This window comes from Typopeltis vanoorti, chromosome 1, assembly GCF_054136105.1.
Source record: "Typopeltis vanoorti isolate ZY-2024b chromosome 1, IOZ_Tvanoo_1.0, whole genome shotgun sequence".
Lineage (NCBI taxonomy): Eukaryota > Metazoa > Arthropoda > Arachnida > Uropygi > Thelyphonidae > Typopeltis > Typopeltis vanoorti.
This window is the reverse complement of record NC_143549.1, coordinates 124,951,146-124,974,923: the sequence shown is the minus strand read 5'-3', so window position 1 is coordinate 124,974,923 and position 23,778 is coordinate 124,951,146. Positions and strand designations below refer to the sequence as shown.

The window sequence follows — 23,778 nt, the reverse complement described above, 5'->3', positions numbered from 1 at the left end:
AAATAACCATAATAATAAATGTAACTTACAACAAAGGTAAACTACCAAAAGATTTTATGACCTTAATATTTATACCAAAGAAACGTATTGCAGTGAACTGCAATGATTTTAGAACAATAAGCCTCATTTCTCATACATCAAAAATACTTATGATAATATTACCACAAAGAATTGCATCTAAAGTGAAAGAATTTCTTGGAGAAGATCAGTTTGTTTTCAGGAAGGGTAGGGGAACAAGAGATGCGATTGGACTGTTAAGAATAGTAAGGGAAAGAAGTCTGGAATTTAATAAAGAAGTTAATGTCTGTTAAATAGATTTTGAAAAAGCTTTTGATTTTGTAAAATGGGATAAGATGGTAGAAGTAATGCAAAAGGCTGGTGTAGATTGGAAAGACAGAATAGTAATTATTTCACTATATATGGAACAAACTGCCATGGTGAGAGACATATATGGTACAACAGAAACAGGTATCATTGGACGAGGGGGTAAGATAAGGCTGCTCTTTGTCACCAATTTTGTTTAACAAGTATTCCGAAGCAATGTTAAAAGAAGAGTACTGGAAAATTCGGAAGAAGGAATAAAGATTGGAGGTAGACAGATATTTGCAATAAGATACGCAGATGACAAGGCATTACTATCAAACACTGAAATAGGACTACAACATCTGTTGAACAGGTTATTGGAATCCTGTATCAATTATGAAATGAAAATTAAATCAGAAAAACAAAGGTGATGAAAATAGCAAGGAAAGAGGCAAATATGGATATAAGTATAAATGGGGAAACATTGAATGAAGTAAAGACATTTAAATCTCTAGGAAGTATTATTAGCAGTGATGAAAGATGTAAAAGTGACATAAAATCAAGAATAGCAATAGGAAGAGATGCCTTTAATAGAAAATGGGATTTATTCAGAAGTCAAATGGATAGAAACCTAAAGAAAAGACTAATAAAATGTTATGTGTGGAGTGTTGCCCTCTATGATAAATAGGTTACCAGCATAGTAAGGAATAATACATGTGTGGAGTGTTGCCCTCTATGCATCTGAAACTTGGACATTGAAGAAAGAAGAAATTAAGATTTTGGAAAGCTTTGAGATGTGGATTTGGAGAAGGATGGAAAAAATCAAATGGACAGATAAAATAATTAATGAACAGGTCTTAAAAAGAGTAGAAGAAGAAAGAAATATGTTAAGGAGGATAAAAAGAAGCAAGGGAAACTGGATCGCACATATTCTGAGAGGGAATTGAATCATCAGAGATGTAATCGAAGGAAAAATAGGCGGGAAAAGATCCAGAGGAAGAGTAAGTAAAACAATGCTAGATGATATGCTGAATGCAGACAGGTACACAACCTTGAAAGAGAAGGCTCAGAACAGAAGAGAGTGAAAGGAAAGTTTCTGTTACTAAAAGAAGAATCTGCTCAATTGCAGAATACTCAAGAAGGAGAAGAAGAGAAGATCTTCGTTGTTATTAAACAGCGTACTGAAAGTTTTGTTACAGAATTTGCAGTCTTTGATTATAAGGATTATGTGTTGTTGAATTGAGACGAATTAATCCCACTACATCGAAGCTTGGGTTAACTTTTATGAAGAGAGTGGGATTAGCCGTCAGTATCTATGTTGCTGCTACTGTTTATAGATGGGTTGTAGGCATTGGATGCTAGCGATTTGTGATGTGTATATTAGTTTTAATAGTATATTAACTTTGTTGGTATATTTTCCAGAGTTTGTGTTTAAATGTTTCTGTAGTTGTCTATGTGTCTTGAATTTCTTGGTAGATAGTTGAGTAGTAGGTATCTGATGTGATCTCACAAAAGAACCGTATGAGTTGTTGAAGGGTGTAGAGATGTAAAGAGTTGTTGCCGATCGTGTTATACGATATGTATCTATGTTGTTTCGATAGGTGATGTTGAAGTTATTCCTTAATAATGTTATGTAGTGTTTTAGGTTTATAATGCTCAGGATTCTGTGTGTCGCCATGTGCTGGTCGGATATTGGCTATTATGTATAAGGTGTCCAAATCACTGTTGACATAATTTTCCTATGTAATATTTCTAATTTTGTTAGGTGGTTGTTTGATGTGTTTACATAGACTTATTCCGTATCATAGACTTATTCCGTATATATATATATATATATATATATATATATATATATATATATATATATATATATATATATATATATATATATATATATATATATATATATATATATATATATATGAGTTAATTTAACGCGTCTCACCCTTTCCGAGATGCTTCTATGTAAATCATCGTAGTGGCTAAACAGAAGCTTGTAGTTTCTTTAATGATATTATTTTAATATCTGAAATACTGTATATTAATATACGCATTAGGAGTCCTCTTTCATTCTCTTAATCGGATGTATATCATGCTAACTGACTCTGTTCCTGAATTATGAATCCTGCTTTTCTTTGAAATTTACATTTTAATTTGCGAAGTTGCATCGATATTCATTTCACTACTACATCCAGACATTCTGCATATGAAATAATACCTATGACAGCATACAGAAACACAGAGAACGTAAAATCTAATCTACATAACAAAGATGTTGATCACTAATTATCATCTTGCCATCACACATACGGAGAGAGATAGTGACGTGATAACAAGAAGTAACATGAACCATCAAAGAAGATGATCACAAAAGGTATAATTTGACGTAATATAAATGCCATTTTATATCAAACTATGTGTACGCATAAGATATCTCTATCTGCAAATAGAAGTTTATAAAGAATGGCATGATTTACGTCTATGAGTTCATGCGATTTTAAGTTTTATCTTCAATCAATCAGAATGAATTTCGATATAATTACTGATGACTCAATTGAATCATTGAAGCTGAGAGAATCTATCATGGGCAGAATTGATTGTTTGAGGGGAAAAGTTTCCTAGAAGGATATTTGGATTATGTAATTTTCTGGAACATCTGGAAAGACTACTTCGTGTTGAGCAGTTACTTTACTTCACTGTGCAACAGTTAAGTAAAGTTAAGTTTCTAATTAGTATATACTATGTTACTATATATTCTGTTGTTCACAACAACGATCAAAATATTACTTAAAATAATTCACCATTATAATGTGAATATTTACCTCAGTAGGTTCAGCACAATGGCATTTGTTTCGAACATCGCCGCACAGAAACTGAAAGAAACCACTTGTGCTATTAACCGATGGACCTCCAACTTCAGCAACACAATCAGTTCTGTCCTTTATAACCTTGAAAATAAAATTAACACATTACTGTGGAATAAATATGTGGAAGTCTATTTAATTATCGCTTTAACCACCTCACCGGCCATTATGGATCAAATACGGATACGCATACGCTTCGTATCCATCACATATTTCAATGTAATATCAATGGTATTAAAATTTTAACATGCACTTCGCATCCATGATAAACTCGACGTCTATAGACGTCTTGGCCGGTAGCGTGGTTTTAATAACACTCTATTGCACAATAAAATATCTTTAAAAAAGAAAGTAATTTTAGTTTTTCAGCTAATAGCATAAATCACAGAGCTCAAAGTACTATATGAAAACAAATTGCGTCGACAGGAATTTGAAAATATTCTCTATATCTCGTTAAAAATCCTTCCTAACCATAACTCTCCAGGAAACGATTTCCCTCTTCACTTTGGAAGCTTCTGTTCTAGAGTATACTATATATTTAATATACTGAATATTACATTAGACTCCGAAAGAAACAGGTAACTTCGAATTCAGAAAATGAAAATGATAATGTTATTAAATAATTAATGAAAATAGCAAAGCTTTTTTGATGGAGCTGACTCTTATCTTCCACAGAATAAACATAGAATTAACAGTTTTACCAATTAAAATATATCATATTAGAAAGATTTATAATTAGACATACATGGGTATGTTTGAATCTAAGGAAGACTTACTATTTAGCACAGAACTTGATAAATGAACTAAAATAGCATGTGATTGGAAATTTTGTTAAAAGATGAATAAGCAAAAGTAACGAGAGAAATATATTAAACAACGGAAATAAAACAGGAAAAATAAAACAACTGTTAAGTTAAATTCTTTAAAAATAAAAAATATAGATTGTAAAATATTAAGAAATAAATTTAATGAATTAAAACCTGTAATGTACACAAGAACGAGCATAATGTATTGAAATCAATAACACTCACTCTCTTTCTATAGATTTCTGGTCAGGTTTTAGACAATATACAATTAGCTATGTGCATAGGTAGTCTATGAAATAATCATAGGCCACGCTATTATTTCATGAAATAACCAACAAATAATCAGGAAAGGATCATTCAAAAAAATCCTAATTTTATTGGCTAAAATATACGTATATCAGAAATATCACAACTACTCACAAATACTCATTAACCTTTCTATTCATTAAATAACATACATCATTTTTTCATTATTCTATATGAAGTCTGAAGCTTTTATCGCTTTATTTAATTTCCAAGAGAAGAAACAGATTATTTGAATGAGAGCAGATTGAATTCTTTCAGTCTGCTTCATTCAAATTCATCTTCATGGAATTTTGACCGAAGCAATTAACGCTACAGATGTGGAGTAAAAAACCAGTAGTACCTGTTTGAAAGAAATCAGTCGTGTACCAGAGAGCACAATACTGTTCTCAACTCTGATCTCTTTCCACCAAATTGTGTAGTCCTCATTGCTGTTTTTTGATCTTCATTTTAATAACATCAACCACACGTAAGCTCACCTTATTTGTTCCATAATCCACAAAATGATCACTACAAGAAACCAGTATTTGACAACACTTCGATGGAAATCCATTAACTGCGAATTATTTGCCAGTTCTAGTAATGGACTACTGCACAGGCATCGTTTACCAGAAAACTGTGCCTTTATACGCACGCTCCTGTTCAGTGTAGTTTTTCCATATTACTCACCAGAGTAATATGGAAAAGAACATACTTTGGGAGGGCCATATACCTTTGCAACAAAACTTACAACAGTAACGCGAAAAATGTATGTCAAATTCAATCAAATAAGAAAGAGATTTTTTTTTCAAAATTGTGTGCATTGTTAGCATTATTTTTAGAAATAAAGATAAAGATAAGCACTAACGCCAAACTAGCTCCCAGTGTGTGTGTGTGTGAGAGAGAGAGAGAGAGAGAGAGAGAGAGTGAGAGAGTATTCAAATGCGAGTTTAGCTTAACAAAAGTCTATTTAAAAATTACAGATAATTAATTGGTGAAAAAAATAAGGAGGAAATTGATTAGTTCAGGGCAGTATTATAAATTCTCTTGGAAAGATATTTGTTGCGCTTATATTTCGCAAACGATTTTCCAATTTTTTTATATTTTTTCAGTATTTAATAATATTTAAAGTGTAATGAAGAAAATATAATGTGCTAAATAGATGTTATAATAATAGTGCATATATATATATATATATATATATATATATATATATATATATATATATGTGTAGATATGTAGAAAGTATTTTTACCTTGGGTAAAATTATGTTAAAGATACCAAGTAATTTTTAAACTTGGTTTTACTCCATTTCCCAAGTAAGCAAACAGACAAAAAGTCAAGTTTGCGCTTGCAATTGATGCAAGTCTAACTGATCCTACAGGTAGTGCAAGACCAGGCAACTCGTGGTAAAGGTGGGGCAAGCTCCGATCACTAATCTTAATATTTACCCTTAATGCCAAAACACATCTCCAAGAAGGGGATGTATGATGTTTTGTATTAAAGGCAAGGTGCCACTACCCAGACCGGTTTCGACCTTTATTGAGGCCTCATCAGTGGGAGCTAGGCTAGAATACCAAGATTTAGTAATACAGAGCTTGTAAGTATTTTACCAAAACTAGTTACCATAAGGTGTTTTAACCTTATTAAACAAAAATCTCTGGAGGAGATATAAATGTAGAAAGTATTTTTACCTTGGGTAAAATTATGTTAAAGATACCAAGTAATTTTTAAACTTGGTTTTACTCCATTTCCCAAGTAAGCAAACATACAATACTTACAAGCTCTGTATTACTAAATCTTGGTATTATAGCCTAGCTCCCACTGATGAGGCCTCATAAAGGTCGAAACCGGTCTGGGTAGTGGCACCTTGCCTTTAATACAAAACATCATACATCCCCTTCTTGGAGATGTGTTTTGGCATTAAGGGTAAATATTAAGATTAGTGATCGGAGCTTGCCCCACCTTTACCACGAGTTGCCCTGGTCTTGCACTACCTGTAGGATCAGTTAGACTTGCATCAATTGCAGGCGCAAACTTGACTTTTTGTCTGTTTGCTTACTTGGGAAATGGAGTAAAACCAAGTTTAAAAATTACTTGGTATCTTTAACATAATTTTACCCAAGGTAAAAATACTTTCTACATTTATATCTCCTCCAGAGATTTTTGTTTAATAAGGTTAAAACACCTTATGGTAACTAGTTTTGGTAAAATACTTACAAGCTCTGTATTACTAAATTCTAGCCTAGCTCCTGTATTACCTGTATTCTAGCCTAGCTCCCACTGATGAAGCCTCAAAAAAGGCTGAAACCGGTGGGAGCTATTATGAGTTCGCTCCCTTGGGGTTTTTGCCTTAAGGGAGCAATTTGGGTCTCCGGGGAAAGTGTTCTCCGGCACGGCCCGCTGAGGGGCTTTGTCGGTGAATGATTTTCTTCGGAATTTGAGCGGTTCTGCTCGGTGGTGGCGTGTGGGTGGAAGGCCATCACTGAGTGGAGCCAACGCTGAGATGGACGGTCTTTCGCCCACGATTGAGTGGCCTAGGGATCGTCCGAATTTTTAGAGACGGCTTTACTTACTCATAAGGTCGAAACCGGTCTGGGTAGTGGCACCTTGCCTTTAATACAAAACATCATACATCCCCTTCTTGGAGATGTGTTTTGGCATTAAGGGTAAATATTAAGATTAGTGATCGGAGCTTGCCCTACCTTTACCACGAGTTGCCTTGGTCTTGCACTACCTGTAGGATCAGTTAGACTTGCATCAATTGCAGGCGCAAACTTGACTTTTTGTCTGTTTGCTTACTTGGGAAATGGAGTAAAATCAAGTTTAAAAATTACTTGGTATCTTTAACATATATATATATATATATATATATATATATGTTAAAGATGACTGTAAAGCTCTAAGTGGGGATTATGCCGGATTAGCAATGACCAAACACCAACCAAAGGTGTTTGCAAGGTCAATCGTTGTTGACTGATCCGCACAAATGACATCATCGCTAGAGGCTAATCCCGAAAAGACTGCAATAGAGAACAAAGGGTGACCTTTTTGCATAAAAGGAGATTGTTCCCCTTAACTCAAGGATATCCCATGTGGTGGCCGGGATAGCAATAGTTCCATTGTAGCCCATGCATGTCGTATGAGGCGACTAAAATGGGTAACCAGGGAGGGTAATGGATGGCAATGCTGTAGCCAATGAAGTTTTAAAAGAGGCAGAGCTATTGCTGTTACCTCCTAGCGATGATCAGGGGTTATAGTGCTATATTACCCCATGCATACATTTTCTTTTACAGATAACATGGAATATGAAAAGCATTCTTGCTTCACCCAGCTAGCCAAAAAAAAATAAATAAAAAATCAAGCCTTTTTCTTCCGCTCGTCGCCAAGGCTATTCTCCCGTCGAATGCTGTAGGAACTACGTCTCCAGATCACAGCAGACGATTTCCTCAGCAATTAAACGCAAGCCCAGCGGTAACTATGGCTGTTTCCGTGTTGAATGGCCTGGACTCTTTGCGTTTATGGTGAATATGTAAGTAGGCAATTTTTTTTGTAATTAGTAGGACGTGAATGTCGGGAGTCAGGTTCATGAATGTGCCTGCAAGAAAACGTGTGTATATAAGGCGGTAACTAAGTCACAAAATTTTGTGGGAATAATATTAGAGAACTTGTCTATTAAAACTGTGAATGTGCACTTAATTTAATATAGGGAGCTGTACTATTAAGAATCGATATATAGTGAGGCTATATTTATGTCAGTATTTGAGGGAAGGATTTTATTTAATCTGTTTACGCAGTGGGCAAGTATGTACATAGCTTATGTTTAATGAGTATACCCAGCGTTGTGATTTTTTTTTTTTTTTCATACAGATTGCATCACCTGTTTGAAAAAAGGGTTAAGTGTGATAATTTCAAAGTCTCTCTAGTGTAAATGTACTTCTTGTCTAGTAAAAATACCTGATGTGTTCCTTTGGCTAATGCACTATCTCCAATACAAATAGTCACGACTTGCATGTAGAAAATTTGGATATAATTAGTGATTAATTCCTGCTTTTCCTCACCCTAACGTTCTATCAAAATTTAACCAAATGAGATGGCACAGTTGATAATAAAATAAATTTTCTAATTTGATTTGTATGAGAGTAAGAACTGCACACATTATATTTACTTATAATACAAAGTTTGTTTAATAGCAGGGGGAACAGAAATTGGTCATAGTAAGATTAACCCTGAGAGGTTTATGTTAAAGTACTTTATAGGCCTAACCTAGTAAGTTGAAAGAAGTAGTTGGAAAAAGTAAAGTTTAAGTTTAAATAATTAACGTTATTTATGAATGGCGTAGATATATATTTACTTAACACATTTAAAAAGTTAAAGAGAGCTATCATGGATATTTTTCGCAATTCTATAGCATATTTTTTTGCAAGAATTATATTTATTTTTTACACATTAATATTTCTTGCACATATTTGCGCAAGAATTATATTTAAGTAAACTGTATCTATCTCTCTCTCTCTCTCTCTCTCTCTCTCTCTTAAGTGCTATTTGGCCTTTCTGGACGATCAGCTCGAAATCAAAATATTTCCTTTTCTTTTGCTTTACCTGTGTGCATGATACATTTTATATCCATCATCGTCTTTATTTCTTTAACCTCGACGAATTACTGGAATCATTATAGCATCCCGTAATTTCATTCTTCTGTGTGTCATGCTTTATTTCCTTCAAATTCCTAGCCTTTTTCCCATACGGTTTTAGAACTGCAGCTGCAAGTGATTTTATCGCTCGGTGATATCATCGCCCCAGTTATGGAAGGCATGAAGCAGCACGAAAGCGTTGCTCGCTAGAGCATGATTTTTCAATTATGAAAAAAAAAAAAAAAATATATATATATATATATATAAAATAATAGTAAAATAATGAAACAATTAAATAAATCCTTTCTCCGCTCACTGTATTGATGTAAACCAACAAAAGGCTTACAACATTTCGTGGATGGGAGGCAAATACTAAAAAAATATATATCATGGAAAAATACTTACGTTTTTGTAAAAATTCTCCTCTAAGCATTTCAAATATTTTAAGTGGTGTTCTTCTGTTAACACTATAATAATAAAGAATGAGAAGAGATTAGTTCACTCTTTCCTAGACAGAATTTACATATATGTTACGGCTAAAGTGCGAAAACCGTTAATGTGCACATTACCTAGATAATCTGCAGATTAACTGATTTGCTCCGTTAAAGTGCGGAATCAAGAGTTTTCCGCATTTTACCTAGGTAATGTGCACATTAACGGCTTCCGTATCGTTAAAGTTCAAAAGTTTGTTTCTCTCATTTCCTTTCCCTACTCCTTCCCCCCTCTCCCTCCACTTTTAGTTTGGTTTTTTAATAAGTAAACATAATTTTATCATGTTTTTTTTCTTAATTGTAATAATATTTTAAACCGTTTGATTCCTTGTATTATATTAATTGATTGATGATTGATTCTATCAACTAATTTGTTGATTGTTTGATTGTATTAACTTGATTCTTTAGATATCAAAAAATAAATAAATAACATTATCTTAATTTAAACATACAGAAACGTTGCTGTTGTTCCAGCAAAGATCTTATTTTCACTTTAACGAGTGCCTAGTAGGTAATGTGCAGATTACCTAGGTAATTTGCAGATTACCTAGGTAATTTGAGAAATGAAACAATTTTCCGCACATTAACGGATCACCGTAGTTAATCTGCAGATTAGCTATTAATGTGCACATTAACGGTTTGCACTTTAGCGGTAACATATATATGCATTACAATACTACTTGTGTTACTTCAGATGCGATTTCATTATTGTTATTAAACTTTTGAATGTACACTTTTCACTCGATACTCTGAATAATAATTCGAATTATAATTCAGTTAGCACAAGGGATAAAACCATAGCGGTAGAATGAACAGCAGGTATAGTTGCAGTCAGTTGGTGCATTGAGTGGCGGAAACAGAGTTGTAGAGCAGGTGCCCTCCCTCGATGAGTCTTTGGACTCCCTGGAGGTGTCTAATAATAATAATAAAATTTAAATCACAATTTCCTTATCCATAGTGGATTAAGTGGCGCTTTGTTCTTGGCTATTTAAAATTGCAACCGATTAACTAAAAAATTGCAGTATTTTATTGTGTTTAAACTTCATAGTTTTCTCATCTCATTTATTTTATTGGTGTTGATTTTAAATTGCCTAATCAAAGAATGAGTGTATATATACGCTATCTTATTGAGAGATATCAGAATAAATGCTATAAATTTGCTATAAATAAATGCTATAAAAATGCTAAACAACCACTCGTATTGTTAGCGTATCCGCTCTCCAGCCAAAAGGCTGCGGGTTCAAATTCCACCGTGGGCATGGATGTTTGTGATTATCCTTGAAAATACTAGTGGTGGTGGTGGTGGTGGTGGGCGGTGGTAGATGGCGTTGGTGTAGTTGCAGTCAGTTGGTGGATAATAATAAAAAAATTTAGGTCACAATTTCCTTATCCATACTGAATTAAGTGGCGCTTTGTTCTTGGCTATTTAAAATTACAACCGATTAACTAAACATTTGGAGTATTTTATTGTATTAAACTTCATAGTTTTCTCATATCATTTATTTTATTGGTGTTGATTTTAAATTGCCTAATCAAAGAATGAGTATATATACGCTATACTATAGCTCTTAGATAAGTAACCATTTAATAATTTACAGGAGTATTTATGACCTCTTCATGGAATATATTTCATCTCAATTATATAGTATGAACACAAAACTGGTTCAAAATAAATAAAAGTAAACAAATTAGTCAGCACTAATGCTAATTTACAGAATAGCTCTGATCAATGTTATGGTCGATGTGCTATTTATATTGAAGAAAGTAAGTGCTTCATAACAAGGCTTTACCTAAGAACATGTATCAGTAACAAATCGGAAATCCATCCACGATGTACTCGTCTTCATAGCTCAAATTGGTAAAAGCGAAATAATTAATCCGTTTCTAACCAACATGGTGTAGATTGGAATCGCAATGTAAACATAAGTATTTATGAATGACTTAGGTAATGGTTGAAGTTTACAGCGTGTGTGACAATAAGCGAAACATTTCTATGCTTCGTTTATCGAGTAGAGTCAATGAATTACATTATCCTGCCTATGGTACTTACTATGTTGAGAATTTTGAAAACTTTTGTAAGTGAAATTCGCATAAAATATTAAAATTATCTTCCCACCTAGACGCTGTATCTTACATAAAAATACATCGTTTTTATGGATTCCATTCCTTTACTTTGCTAAAATGAAAACTTTTGAGTCCCGAACATCTGCTGGCCAAAAGGAAAACCGAGTATTATTGAAAGAGGCTGCAAGCGCATGATACCGTAATGTTGAGAGCGCTACTATAGCCATGATGCAGCTATGGAGTCAGGCTCCTTATCGTACAACAGTAGTCCTAGGGGTTTACTTCGTATTGCTTACATTTTATATCCATAACATTTTGAGATCTTTAATGAGAAGGTGCGAGAATTCTATAGCCTCTCTTGACAAGCCATTCTTCACCGTTAACTGAAAAACCTTTTGAGTAGCCCACTGGTGCCAACCGACGGAGCATTCGATGGAGGACAAAGGACATGAAAATGTAATATCGTAGAGTTTTTTAAATCACTCCCAAACACTGGAGAGCATGCGACCTATATGCGACCTATAATTCTACTGAACACTGTCCAAGAAAATACATATAGAAGAGACACATTACAGAAATTGTCTGTGAGACAATGGTTGAAGATATTCCGCGGAAAAGTTGATTCATCAGTAAACCTCTGTCCACTGACCAGCATGAGTGATTACACTATGTCTTGGGTGCATCATGTTAAATGATAAATTGAGAAGACCTAAGATTGCTTTCCAAAGTGAAAAAGGAAAAGCTGTGTTTTCGAAGTATTGAAGGTGACCATGTTATTATTGTCCTAATGAGGCACAGTCTGCGGGTCTATGTTCATGACAATTATTCTAGATAATCTTAAAGACTGAAATGCTGGCCCACTGCAGGATTTACGTGCAAGTAGGACGAGTAGAGAGCGTTATCATCAGCAAAACTGGAAAATCGGACGACACACTTTCCGCTATTACTTGTGGGGGAACAATTGGAGGGCAAATTGGCAGCCTAATTACTAAGGGAGAAAGGTAAAATAAAATGTAGAAATTTGCTGAGAAGCCTCGATGACAGACCGTAAAAAACGACATGGAAATGTCAACAACACGGGTTTCTCTGGATAGTTTCTTAACTTGTTCTTCCTTTCAGGTACACTGTTCACGTGACTACTTCTCTTGCTAATGTCGATTACAACCTTATCCAAGTCTCATATCTAACGGCACGCCCTCCCATTAGGCAATCACAGCAATCACAAAACCAAACGGGAAGTCACTGAAATGCTGATCGGGTTATTGTATCCGTTCTGCAGATACTTGTTGTGTATCTGGCACTTGTCCAGTGGTGAGTAATGTAGGCCAGGAGATCAGCTGTGTATCTTGACTAGAAAAATTCATGTTGGTGGTCACTGATTAGTTAAGAGTTCTCCAAGTGCCACAGAGGTTGACTCTAAGTGACTTCCATTATTTTGGATACCATTAAGTGAGAGCAATAAGTCGAAACTTAGGCGGCAGATTCCTATCACTTTTTTCAGAATTGGACTGTATATGTGTTTGCTTTCATACTAGCCAGATCTGCTGTTCGCAAAATTATGACTCCAGCCAGGCGGGCACCCACAACTCCTTTAACGAACTCCGAAAGATTCTTTGTTTTTCCCATAGTGATCAATACTATTGACTATTACTGACCTGCTGCATTATTAAATATTGCGTAGGATGATGCACATGACCAAGTATTTTGCATAGCCGGCAAAGGTTGGTCGATTAGTAGAGCTTCTGCTACTAATGGCTCGCAAAAAGTTAAGGAAGTTTGAGCGCGGTTAGGAGTTGGAAGGGGACCAATTGTTCGATGCTGTTGGCACACTCTCCCTCGATGAGTCTTTGGACTCCCTGGAGGTGTCTAATAATAATAATAATAATAATAATAATAATAATAAAATTATAATAATAAATGTGCTGCGTAAGTAACGATTACGTGCATCTGCATAAAGGTTTCTAATTCAGTGGTTGGTATTGTGTAGATGGAATTTTGAACAGAGTAAGGAACGAACGAACGCCTCCAATAACAGCATAGAGGATTCGTATGACAACACCACAACAAGTATCTGCAGAACCGATACAATAATCCGAGCAGCATTTCGGAGACATTCCCGTTTGGCCTTGTGTTAGTTTAGTACCTAAGTACATGACGCTGTGATTGCCTGAGGGGAGGGCGTGCCGCTAGAGATGAGACTTGGATAAGGTGGTAATCGATATTAGCAAGAGAAGTAGTCACGTGAACAGTGTACATGAAAGGAAGAACAAGTTAAGAAAATATCTAGAGCTGTTTCTTCAACATCTTTGCAATTTTCCCTGTGCACATGGGTGAAAAAATGAGCTCACATGCCTAGTAACTGTGCTCACAAAATGTACGACTTCAGAATTTCTAATTTACAGTGAATACCTTTTTGAGAGTACTATAAAAATTAATTATGTGATAAATCATACGTGTCATTTTATTTTGTAATTTCTCCAATATCACCACTCATATATTACTCTAACCCATTCCAACTCAATATACTCTGATAGTTACTTTTAGCCTACATCGTATAGGCAAACTGTCACTTCTGCAAGTTGCAGAAACATATTTGTTTAGGGTGTCTACGCTCTAGAGAGTAAAATCAGTTGACTCATGAGAGCGGAGATGGATTTTTGTAGCTGTGAGGATTTAAGCGAGTTAATTTAGTGCTCGTAATTTTATAAGTTATATCGAGACGAAAATAAGCGCAACATTAATATAAGAAATATCACCTTAGTGGTTTTAGAGCCTTAAACCCACAAAAGGTCACTGTTGAAAATGAAAAGGAAATGAACTGTAAATGCGTTTAAATATGAGTGGGTGGACAACTGTCACATGGGTTATGAACTGCATGCACATGCAGTATTCAAGTAGCTGAAGGAGTAAATGTTTAGCTTGATCTTATAGAAATATTTAGCATACAAGGTCTTTTAACAAAGATGGTGTCACCAATTTTGTGCGTTCAAATTACGATTTTTTAACACTTGTAACTTTTGCTATTTTCAGTACAAATTGATTGACATATTGAATTCGAGAGCGAAAATTTGGGTACAAAATGTTTTACATATGCATATGGACCGACAAAAATTAAAGAGAATATTTATCCAGAGTGTGAGTGAGTGAAACGGTTATCCGAGATCCTGGTTGGGAGATGAGTTACTTGTTTCAAAGGATTGGTCACAGCATATGCCTCCACTTCAATTCGAACTTGGTCAGTAGAAATGGAAAACGGAGCCAGCTGGAATTGAGTAAATTAAAATTAATACGGATGACTTTGATAATGGCTTTGCTCTTAGCGAGATGGACTGTATGCAATCAATCTTAAAAGATAAGAAATTAAAGAGATCAGAATGATCTACAGAATTTATGGAAGTAAATACAGCAAATAAACGGGATAATGACGCTGTGAAAATTTTAAACCACAGAAGGGAAAAACGGGATATATATATATATATATATATATTTTTAAAGGATCTTCTTACAGGGAATATGGAATCTTTCAGATGCACAAGCATATCCCTTTTTCTTTTGTATGAAGGAATTGAAGGAATTATACAAGGTATAGTTTGAAAAGTTTAGATTGGCAGTGATGAGAAGAGATGTCCTCAACTACAGAGATGTCGGCAGGTGATGATGACGCACATCATTTATGTTGGCGTTCGTGCTATGAATGCTGCTGAAGTGAGTATGGTAGATAAAATATAAAGATATTTCGAATTATTATTATTTTTTGGAAGGTTCGTTTTGATAAAGAACTGATTAAGCCGGTAATTCCCAATAAACCCTGAGCCTTCAGATCATCTACCTGATAGTCTTCAAAGAACAGCAACTGAACCCAGATAGTGTGTTCATGACTTTCCCCACGTAAATCATTATTTGAAAATTTTCCATAATTCAAGGTAACGTGGATTTCTGTTCTACACTCTGTTCTTTGCATTCAGGTGTTTTGGAATTATTGAAAATGAACTTCACAAACATTAAAAAGTTTTTGCAATATTGGTTCAGAACTGGATAGATTGTCTGAAATTCCCAAATGATTATTATTATGTCCCTCTTTGAGATATGTGGCAATCTGTCTTAGAAAACTTTATAGAATTTAAATATATTGGAATCACTACTCGCAGAGCAGCTGTTAATCTACAGTACGATTGTGACTTCAGCAACGTTCTAGTTCTTCATTCGTGTGAATAGCTACCAGAATTATTTTTGGTCAGTATCAATTATTTAGGGATTTTCAGATATGTACTCGAAATCTTGCTGCCCTTTATAAAGGACTCAAGCTGGTTGGATATTCGATGGATATTTATGAACCTTCTACTGTTCTACTGCAGCCTAGAAAATTCGAATGATGTGTTAGTAGCAACAATTTTAATGTGGATATTCCTGACAATCAACTGAAATTTCATACCCAACTATTATTTGCATAACGATGTGCTATGTAAAGTGGCTTGTTATACCTACAGTGGGACTATAATAACAGCAGCAGCAACAACAAACATTGCGGATGCATTTTGAACATACGAACAGAAATATTCAGCACAGATTTCTCTGAGCAAAAATCACTTGTGTGAAGGAATTCATGTAATTCAAAATATTATTAATATAATTGCACATACCGGTCACTAAATTAGAAACCTTTATTTAAATGTACTAAAAAGTCACTTACGCTCCGTATATGCAAAACAGTTGGTCAAGTGATGTTGTGGTGGCATCTTGTGCATCATCTGAGCACTATCGTCAATAATGTTGATCACAATGGGAAAAAAAAAATCTTTTGGAGCTCGATAACGGGAGTCACGATTTTGAAAACAACAGAGCTCACTGGTTTCTGAAAAGATTAGATATCCCGGGTGATTAATCCGAAAATCAAACCACATGATTTGTCTAAGAGGCGTAACTGTGGTTCGAAGACCATCTGTCAGGAATGAGATCACAGTGATCTGAGAAGGTTTGTACCGACAAACTAGACGTCCTGTATGCAGCAATTGACCGAAACATTTAATGAAGGCTGTTCCCGACTCTTATTTCACCGAGCTATGCGATCCTTGTTGGTGGTCCGACAAGAAGGTCCAACACGGTATCAAAAAAGATTTTAATTCAATAGCAGATGTGCGCATCTGGAAACCTTTGTCTAAAGGAAAATTTAAAGGAATTTTCTGATAATATAAAAGTAATTTTAATGTAATATGATTACTATTTAATCATTTAAATATCATATATTTATATATAATGTGTTTATAATAACATATAATTTTTAATAATATATGTTATTAATCTTTTGTTAATACGATGCAATAATTTCATTTTCCTTCAGGTCCTATTCTGTGTATACTGATCATGATCGAACATGCTATTTGTATTACAACAAAAGCCAGATCTCGCAAATAAATTGTCACTGTTTATATGAGTATCCAATAAGTTGTAGCAGATGAATTAGATCGCAAATTCGAGTCCTGCTGAAGTGACTTGATAAAGTTCCTGTCTAATCTCCAGAACAGGATTTCGGTGCTATTAAAAATTAAATGAAAAATACTAAAAATATAATATTAATAAAAATGAAAAAAGGAAATACTTAGTATACACAAACAGTATGAATATACTGTAGGTTTAAGGAGCCTTTCGCGAAAAATAAAAGAGTATAACCTCCGTCGAAGAACAGTAACTTATCTTAAACAGATGTCAAGTTTCTTTCATTCCAAAATGGATTTTGAGTCTCTCTTCAGTAAATAAAATTAGTAATAAGGGCGTTACCATTCTTCATCATAATCACATAGCGTATACTAAAATATGCGATATCTTTGTAAAACGCGCCTACTGTTCTGTTCGAACAAAAATCACATAATTTCCATTCACATTGCTCTAGAAACACTATTATTATTATAATAATAATAATTATTATTATTATTATTATTATTACGTGACACCTTCATGGAGTCCACAGACACATCGAGAGAGGTCACCTACTGTAAAATTCACTGCTTCCACTACTCTATCCACCAACTCTCTCTCTCTCTCTCTCTCTTTCTCTCTCCCTATATATATATAGTAATAGAAATTTTCATAAAATTATTCTATCATTTTCTTTATTTACAAGTAAATATTATAATAACATTTCTCAATTAAATGGGAATATAATCAAAGTAATTGAAAGAGCTATACAATTTGTATAACATTCATATAATTGATATACAAATGAATAGTTTAGTTTTATGCTAATATCGAATATACATCGTTTTCCAATTATAATAATGAAATATTTCTTACTTTAAGAAACATTAAATGTGTAATTGACTAGTAATTGAACCTCAGTATACGAGGAACAAAACGATTATGATTAAATGATTTTCTACGTGTAAAACATTTAATGAGCACCAAGCGATCAGGATATAACTTTTCCGCATGAAAAGTCCGAGGGCACCGAAACAATCATTTTTTTTGTGGATCGGAATTTTCCTTCCAGATATATTCTTAAGACATTATAACCTTCTAAAGAATAACAGTAAAGAACTGTTACTCTTTACACTTATTGCAATAGTTTTTAAGCGCATTTGCAGATTTGCCAGTTTGGATTTGAGAGAAAATCCGATTCCAATAGTTTCATTTCTATAAGTATATTTTACTAAATAGAATATAAATAGAATATAAAAGAATAAGAGCCATAGCTAAAAGAGAAGTCAGAAAAAGACAAACAGAATCATGGAACAAATTTGTTTCTAATTTAGAACATGATTTATATAAAATAAGGCCCAATGTATATAAGATTTTGAAACACTTAAATGCAGATACCAAAGAAAACATAAAATTAAACACTGAATTGAAATTAGAACCATTTCTAAATTACTATACAGAACTGTGGACAAACAAATATTTTAAAACAGACAACTGGCAAACAATTAACGAAAATGAAAAAGAAATAACTAAAGAAGAATTAGAAATCATCCTGAAAGAAACAAGAAACGGAAAATCACCTGGAGAAGATAAGCTAGGTTCAGAACTATATAAATACGGAGGATCAAGATTCAAAGAAAGACTCTTATTATTTTTAAATAAACTTTACTCAACTGGTATCCCCCAATAGAATTACAAAAGCAATTGTGATTCCTATCTTTAAAAAAGATAACAGAGATGACCCTAAAAACTATAGAGGTATCAGTATACTAAATTCCTGTTACAAAATATATAGTAGAATCTCAAATAGCAAACTAATGAAATATTCCGAAAACTTTATTTTAGAAGTACAGAATGGATTTAGAAAAGGACGATCATGTATAGACCCGGCCTTTTTCCTAAAATTAATAATAGAGAAAAGAAGAGAATACAATTTAGAAACACATATTGCATTTATTGACTTTGAAAAAGCATTTGACAAAGTTAAAAGAAACATATTATTTAACATATTAAAAGAAAGACAAATACCAAATAATATCCTAAAAGCTATCACAAGTATATATGAAAATAATCAAATACAAATAAGATTAAATCACAAGCTATCATATACGAGAGAGATAAACCAAGGAGCCCGACAGGGATGTCCCCTCTCAGCAACTCTTTTTAATATCTATTTAAATGAAATAATAATAAAATGGAATAAAAATTTACATCAAGGAATTAAACATTCTCCTACAATAAACTTACACACTCTCCTCTTTGCCGACGACCAAATAATAATTACAAATTCTGAAGGTAACTTACAGAAAGCTATTTTAGATCTAAATGAGATATCCGAAGATCATGGTATGATAATATCAACAGAAAAATCAAAAACTATGGCCTTTAATGGACAAGATCCAGCAAGAACTAATAGTAATAGATAACAAGATCTTAGAACAGGTGAATTCATTTAACTACCTAGGATGTATGATCACATATGAAAATGAAAATGTATAAACGTAAAAATTGCAAAATATTTAAAAATAACAGGAGTAATTAACTCTATATTTAAACCAAACCTAGTTCAAAAACAAACCAGACTAAAAGTATACAATACATTAGCCCTACCAGTCTTAATGTATGGAAGCGAAATCTGGACAATAAAACAAAAAGACAATCACAGATTAACAACAGCAGAAATGAAGTGTATGAGAAAAACTGCAAAGTATACTCTATTTGATCACAAAAGAAACGAAGAAATTATGAAAGAATTAATTATGAAATTATGAAAGAAATAAGCACGTTCAAAGAATGAAAACAGAAAGATTACCAAAACAAGCCCTAAAGTACAAGCCATTAGAAAAAAGAAAACCAGGACGTCCTCTTAAACGATTCAACGATGACTTCTAAGGCCGAATCAGGCCATGCTGAGCCTAAATCCTTGATACGTATGATGATGATGAATTTACTAAATTTTAAAGTAGTATCATTTCGTGCCTCTTATCTAAATTTTCCTACTGCATTCATATACCCATTTTACCTATAATACCAAGTTAACTCCTTATAAGAAATTATACGTTTTTCCTGCTTAACCAATGCCAACCACGACGTTTCCTTTTGTTAACATGTTGTAATACTAATTCTCAGCATAAAGAACAATATAGAAACGGTAGCGCTGAAATAAATTTGCTATTTCTGAATAGCTTTCAAGAAAATTAAACAAATTTATAGTACTTACTGCATGAAGCACATCTGTGCTCCTGATCAAAATCATAGATGTCACAAACAACTACCTCCGAGAGGAATGCTAAAAAAATTATCATCATCAACTTCATCTTCCGATATGTAATTATGGGCGGTTTCCTAAAACTGTTTAAAATAAAATTATTAAAAGATATAATAATAATAATAATAAATGTATATATATATAGCTAATTCATATAAATTACAGCAATCCTTTATGGCGATCCATAAAGTAAAGAGGGCCAGCTAAGATTGGTGATTGGTAGAGTCTCCGCTACTAATGGCTCACAATGGTGTTGGCAGTCTGCTGAGGACTGGCCATTCTCACAGGGTTAACTTCGGCCTGTAAACTGACGTATGTCAGACCTCTGTACCCTTGAGGGCACTTGTGGATATGACAATAAGGTAAAGTTAACAGTATTTTTCTAGTCATTTTGTTGTCGCCATATAATTATGCTTCCTTCGGTATAAAATAACAAGAACTAGTATCTTTTAACAGCTGTTCTTTATCCATAATGTCTAGTCCCCAGGACTAATGTACCTTCGCTAATATTGCTTGAGCTTAGTCGTCGCTGCTTATTCTGTTTGAGGCATTTAATACTTCAGTGGACATCTGTTATTATACGCTCCATTTATTATATTATATGCTCCAAAGTGTTGCTGAATGAAGTGAAAGTGGAGGTTCATAATCAGGGAAACTAGAGCTATTAAGTTGGGAGAGGAAGTGGATATGCAGATATCAGGGAGGCAGTTGAGTGTAAGAATGTGTATAATATGCCTGAGCTGGTACGAAGGACAACAAATCAGAATGGGATAGTTAGTATAAGGCATCAAGATAGGGGTGGGACTAACAGGCTTCTGCACTTCACGTTTACTAATGACAGGAGCATTAGGAACCAGAAGGAAGATTTTTGGCCTTGGTTGGCTCTTCCTGGCCACAGGTTATTGGCATTAGTGAGCCATGGCTGACAGAAGATGATATAGCTAGCGGGAGAGAATGTGAAGGGTATAGTGTGTTTAGGAAGGACAGAGAAAAAAGAATGGGTGGGAAGAGTGTTATTGATGATAGCTGATGAACAACAGCCAGGGAAAATTGAAGATGAATTGCAGGATGGTGAAGAGAGTACATTTAGATAGCATGCATAGATAAATAGACGCAATGAGTGGAAGGAGGGTAATTATTATGGGGTATTTCAACTATGGTAACATTGATTGGAAGGTGGAGAGGATACATGGGAGGAAGGAATTGGATTTTATGCAGTTATTAAGGGATAACTACCTGAGACAGCATGTAATGGAATATACTAGGGGTCCGAGAGTGCTTGACCTAGTAATTGCATCTGAGAATTTGACAATGTTGCCACCAATCCGTGAGAGTGATCATAATGTCTTGACCTGGGAGGTGGCTAAATGTGTGGAATTTTCAATTAAGAAAGGGTACATGTGGAATTACCGGGCTATTAAGTATGACAAGCTTAGGAGATTGCGAGATTGCTTGGTTCAGTGCCATGACATGTACAGCTGCAGGGACTGGAGGTTGATAGTTCATGGGAAGCGGTAAAGGAGCGTTTGAAGAAGGTAATGGCTGACTGTATACCTACTGTCCGGATAGTAAATCAAGTAGGGATTAAATGGATGAATAACACCATTAAGCTTGAGCTGCAAAACAAGAAACAAGTTTGGAAGGAATTTAAGGAGAAAGGTGACCTTCCAGGTGCATAAACAGTATAAGGCACAGACCAGAAAGGTAGCGTGTGTGATAAGAAAAGCAAAAGTGGATTATGAAAGGAAATTAGCCGTGCAAGCTAAAGAGAATCCCAAACAGTTTTTTCGATATATTGCAAGTAAAAGAAAATATGTATACGGCAGAATGATTTTAAGGAATGCCAATGGTAGGGAGGTAACTGAATCAGTTGATATAGTGGTATTATATCAGGAATGAAGGAACCAATAGCTTCTACGGGAATTGAGGTGAATGAAATGGAGGTGAATAGTATATTACAAAACCTTAATAAGAATACATCTGTGGGATTGGATGGTATACTAACTCGGGTGTTACGTGAAACGGCTAAAGAATTGTCGGTGCACTCGACCATTTTGTTTAATTTGAGTCTCGGGTCTGGGTTATCCCAGAGGTGAGGGGGGGAAGAGGGGAAATAGTTCCACTGCATAAAGGAGGTTCCAAGACTTCTGTTGCAAATTACCGACCGATCAGCATATCAGAAGTCGTTGTCAAGGTTTTGGAAAAAGTAGTCAAGGGAAAAATACAGGAATGGATAGATGAAAATGGGATACTGTATGGGGGACAACATGGTTTTGTGAAGGGTAGATCATGCCTCACTAACTTGCTTACTTTTTATAACACAGTGACGACTGAACTGAATAAAGGTAATGGGTATACGGTGATACTGCTGGACCTTGCTAAGGCCTTGACAGAATACCACATGGAATTCTAATCAATAAACTGCAGCATATGGGGATGGATTTAGGGTTGGTGAGATGGATAGGAGGGTGGTTGGTGGAGCGATATCAGAGAGTAGTTTATTCAGGGGTAGAGTCCAAAAGACGACCTGTGACCAGTGGTGTGCCGCAGGGTTCTGTTCTTGGACCACTACTATTTAATTTGTTAATTAACGATATAGGAAAGGATTTGAGAGGAACTGCTCATTTGTTTGGTGATGATGTAAAGTTGGGTAGAGCAATAGTGAATGCACATTGTGTCAAAATTTTGCAGGATGATTTGTATATAGTGGAGGATTGGGCTATGGAGAATGGATGTCAATTTAATGTGGCAAAGTGTAAGGTTATGCATTTCGGGGTGAAAAGATTAGCAGCAGTATACCACATTGGTGGAACTGTACTCCAGGAGATTGACGAGGCCAGGGATCTGGGAGTGTTGGTGGATAAGGAGTTGAAATTTAGGGGGCACATTTCAAAAGTGGCTAAATCAGCTCATCAAATAAATTGGTTACTGTAGAATACTTTGACGAGCAGAGACAAGCAAATTATTGTTTCTCTGTATCGAGCCTTGATAAGACGCCATCTTGACTACTGTGCCCAGATCTGGGCGCCAGGGTTTCTTCTTGATGGGGAGGAGGTGGAGAGTATCCAGAGGCGAGTGACCCAAATCATAGCAAGTCTATGGAATGAACTTTATGAGAACAGGTTGAAGATTTGTGGGTTGCAGAAATTGGTTCATAGGCGGAAAAGGGGTGATATGATTGAGACATCCAAATTACTGAAGGGTTTCTATAAGATTAATTCAGAGGATTATTTTCAGAACAGGACTGGTGGTAGGAGGACTCAGGGCCATCCATGGAAACTGGGAAAGAGTGTGGTTAGCAAGAGTATTAGAGCTAGTTTTTTCACTTTGAGAGTGGTGAATGAGTGTAATAAGCTGCCAGCGTCTGTTGTTGGTGCCATGACTGTGAATGAGTTCAAGGCAAAGTATGATAGCTACTGTGTGGATGTTGAATAGTTGGTTAGGGCCTCCCTCGATGAGTCAAAGGACTTGCCCGTAATAATAATAATAATAATTTGGTATAATGTTAGATACATGTATTCGACATTCTTCTTTTTCATTTGTCGGTCTCAATGTCATGCAGCTAATAATATTCCAACCGCATATCCTACGTACATTTGATGTTTTATGTTTTTCTCACAATTTGCAAAATAACTGGGAGATTGCATGTTCTTC

At 34.7% G+C, this 23,778-nt stretch overlaps 1 protein-coding gene across 3 annotated transcripts in view; it reads right to left on the bottom strand.

The window, feature by feature from the left end:
• LOC150110390 (uncharacterized) overlaps positions 1 to 23,778 on the bottom strand; it is a 100,854-nt gene that overhangs the window by 17,296 nt on the left and 59,780 nt on the right. For 2 of the 3 annotated variants that reach the window (XM_090393462.1, XM_090393468.1), the window contains 3 exons: positions 20,077 to 20,207; positions 9,295 to 9,356; positions 3,126 to 3,251 (listed from right to left, as the gene is read on the bottom strand). In XM_090393462.1, coding sequence (XP_090249588.1) covers positions 3,126 to 3,251; positions 9,295 to 9,356; positions 20,077 to 20,207 — 319 coding nt within the window. Of the gene's footprint in view, positions 1 to 3,125; positions 3,252 to 9,294; positions 9,357 to 20,076; positions 20,208 to 23,778 lie in introns of those variants that run through there. The other variant, XM_090393478.1, reaches the window with a different exon arrangement.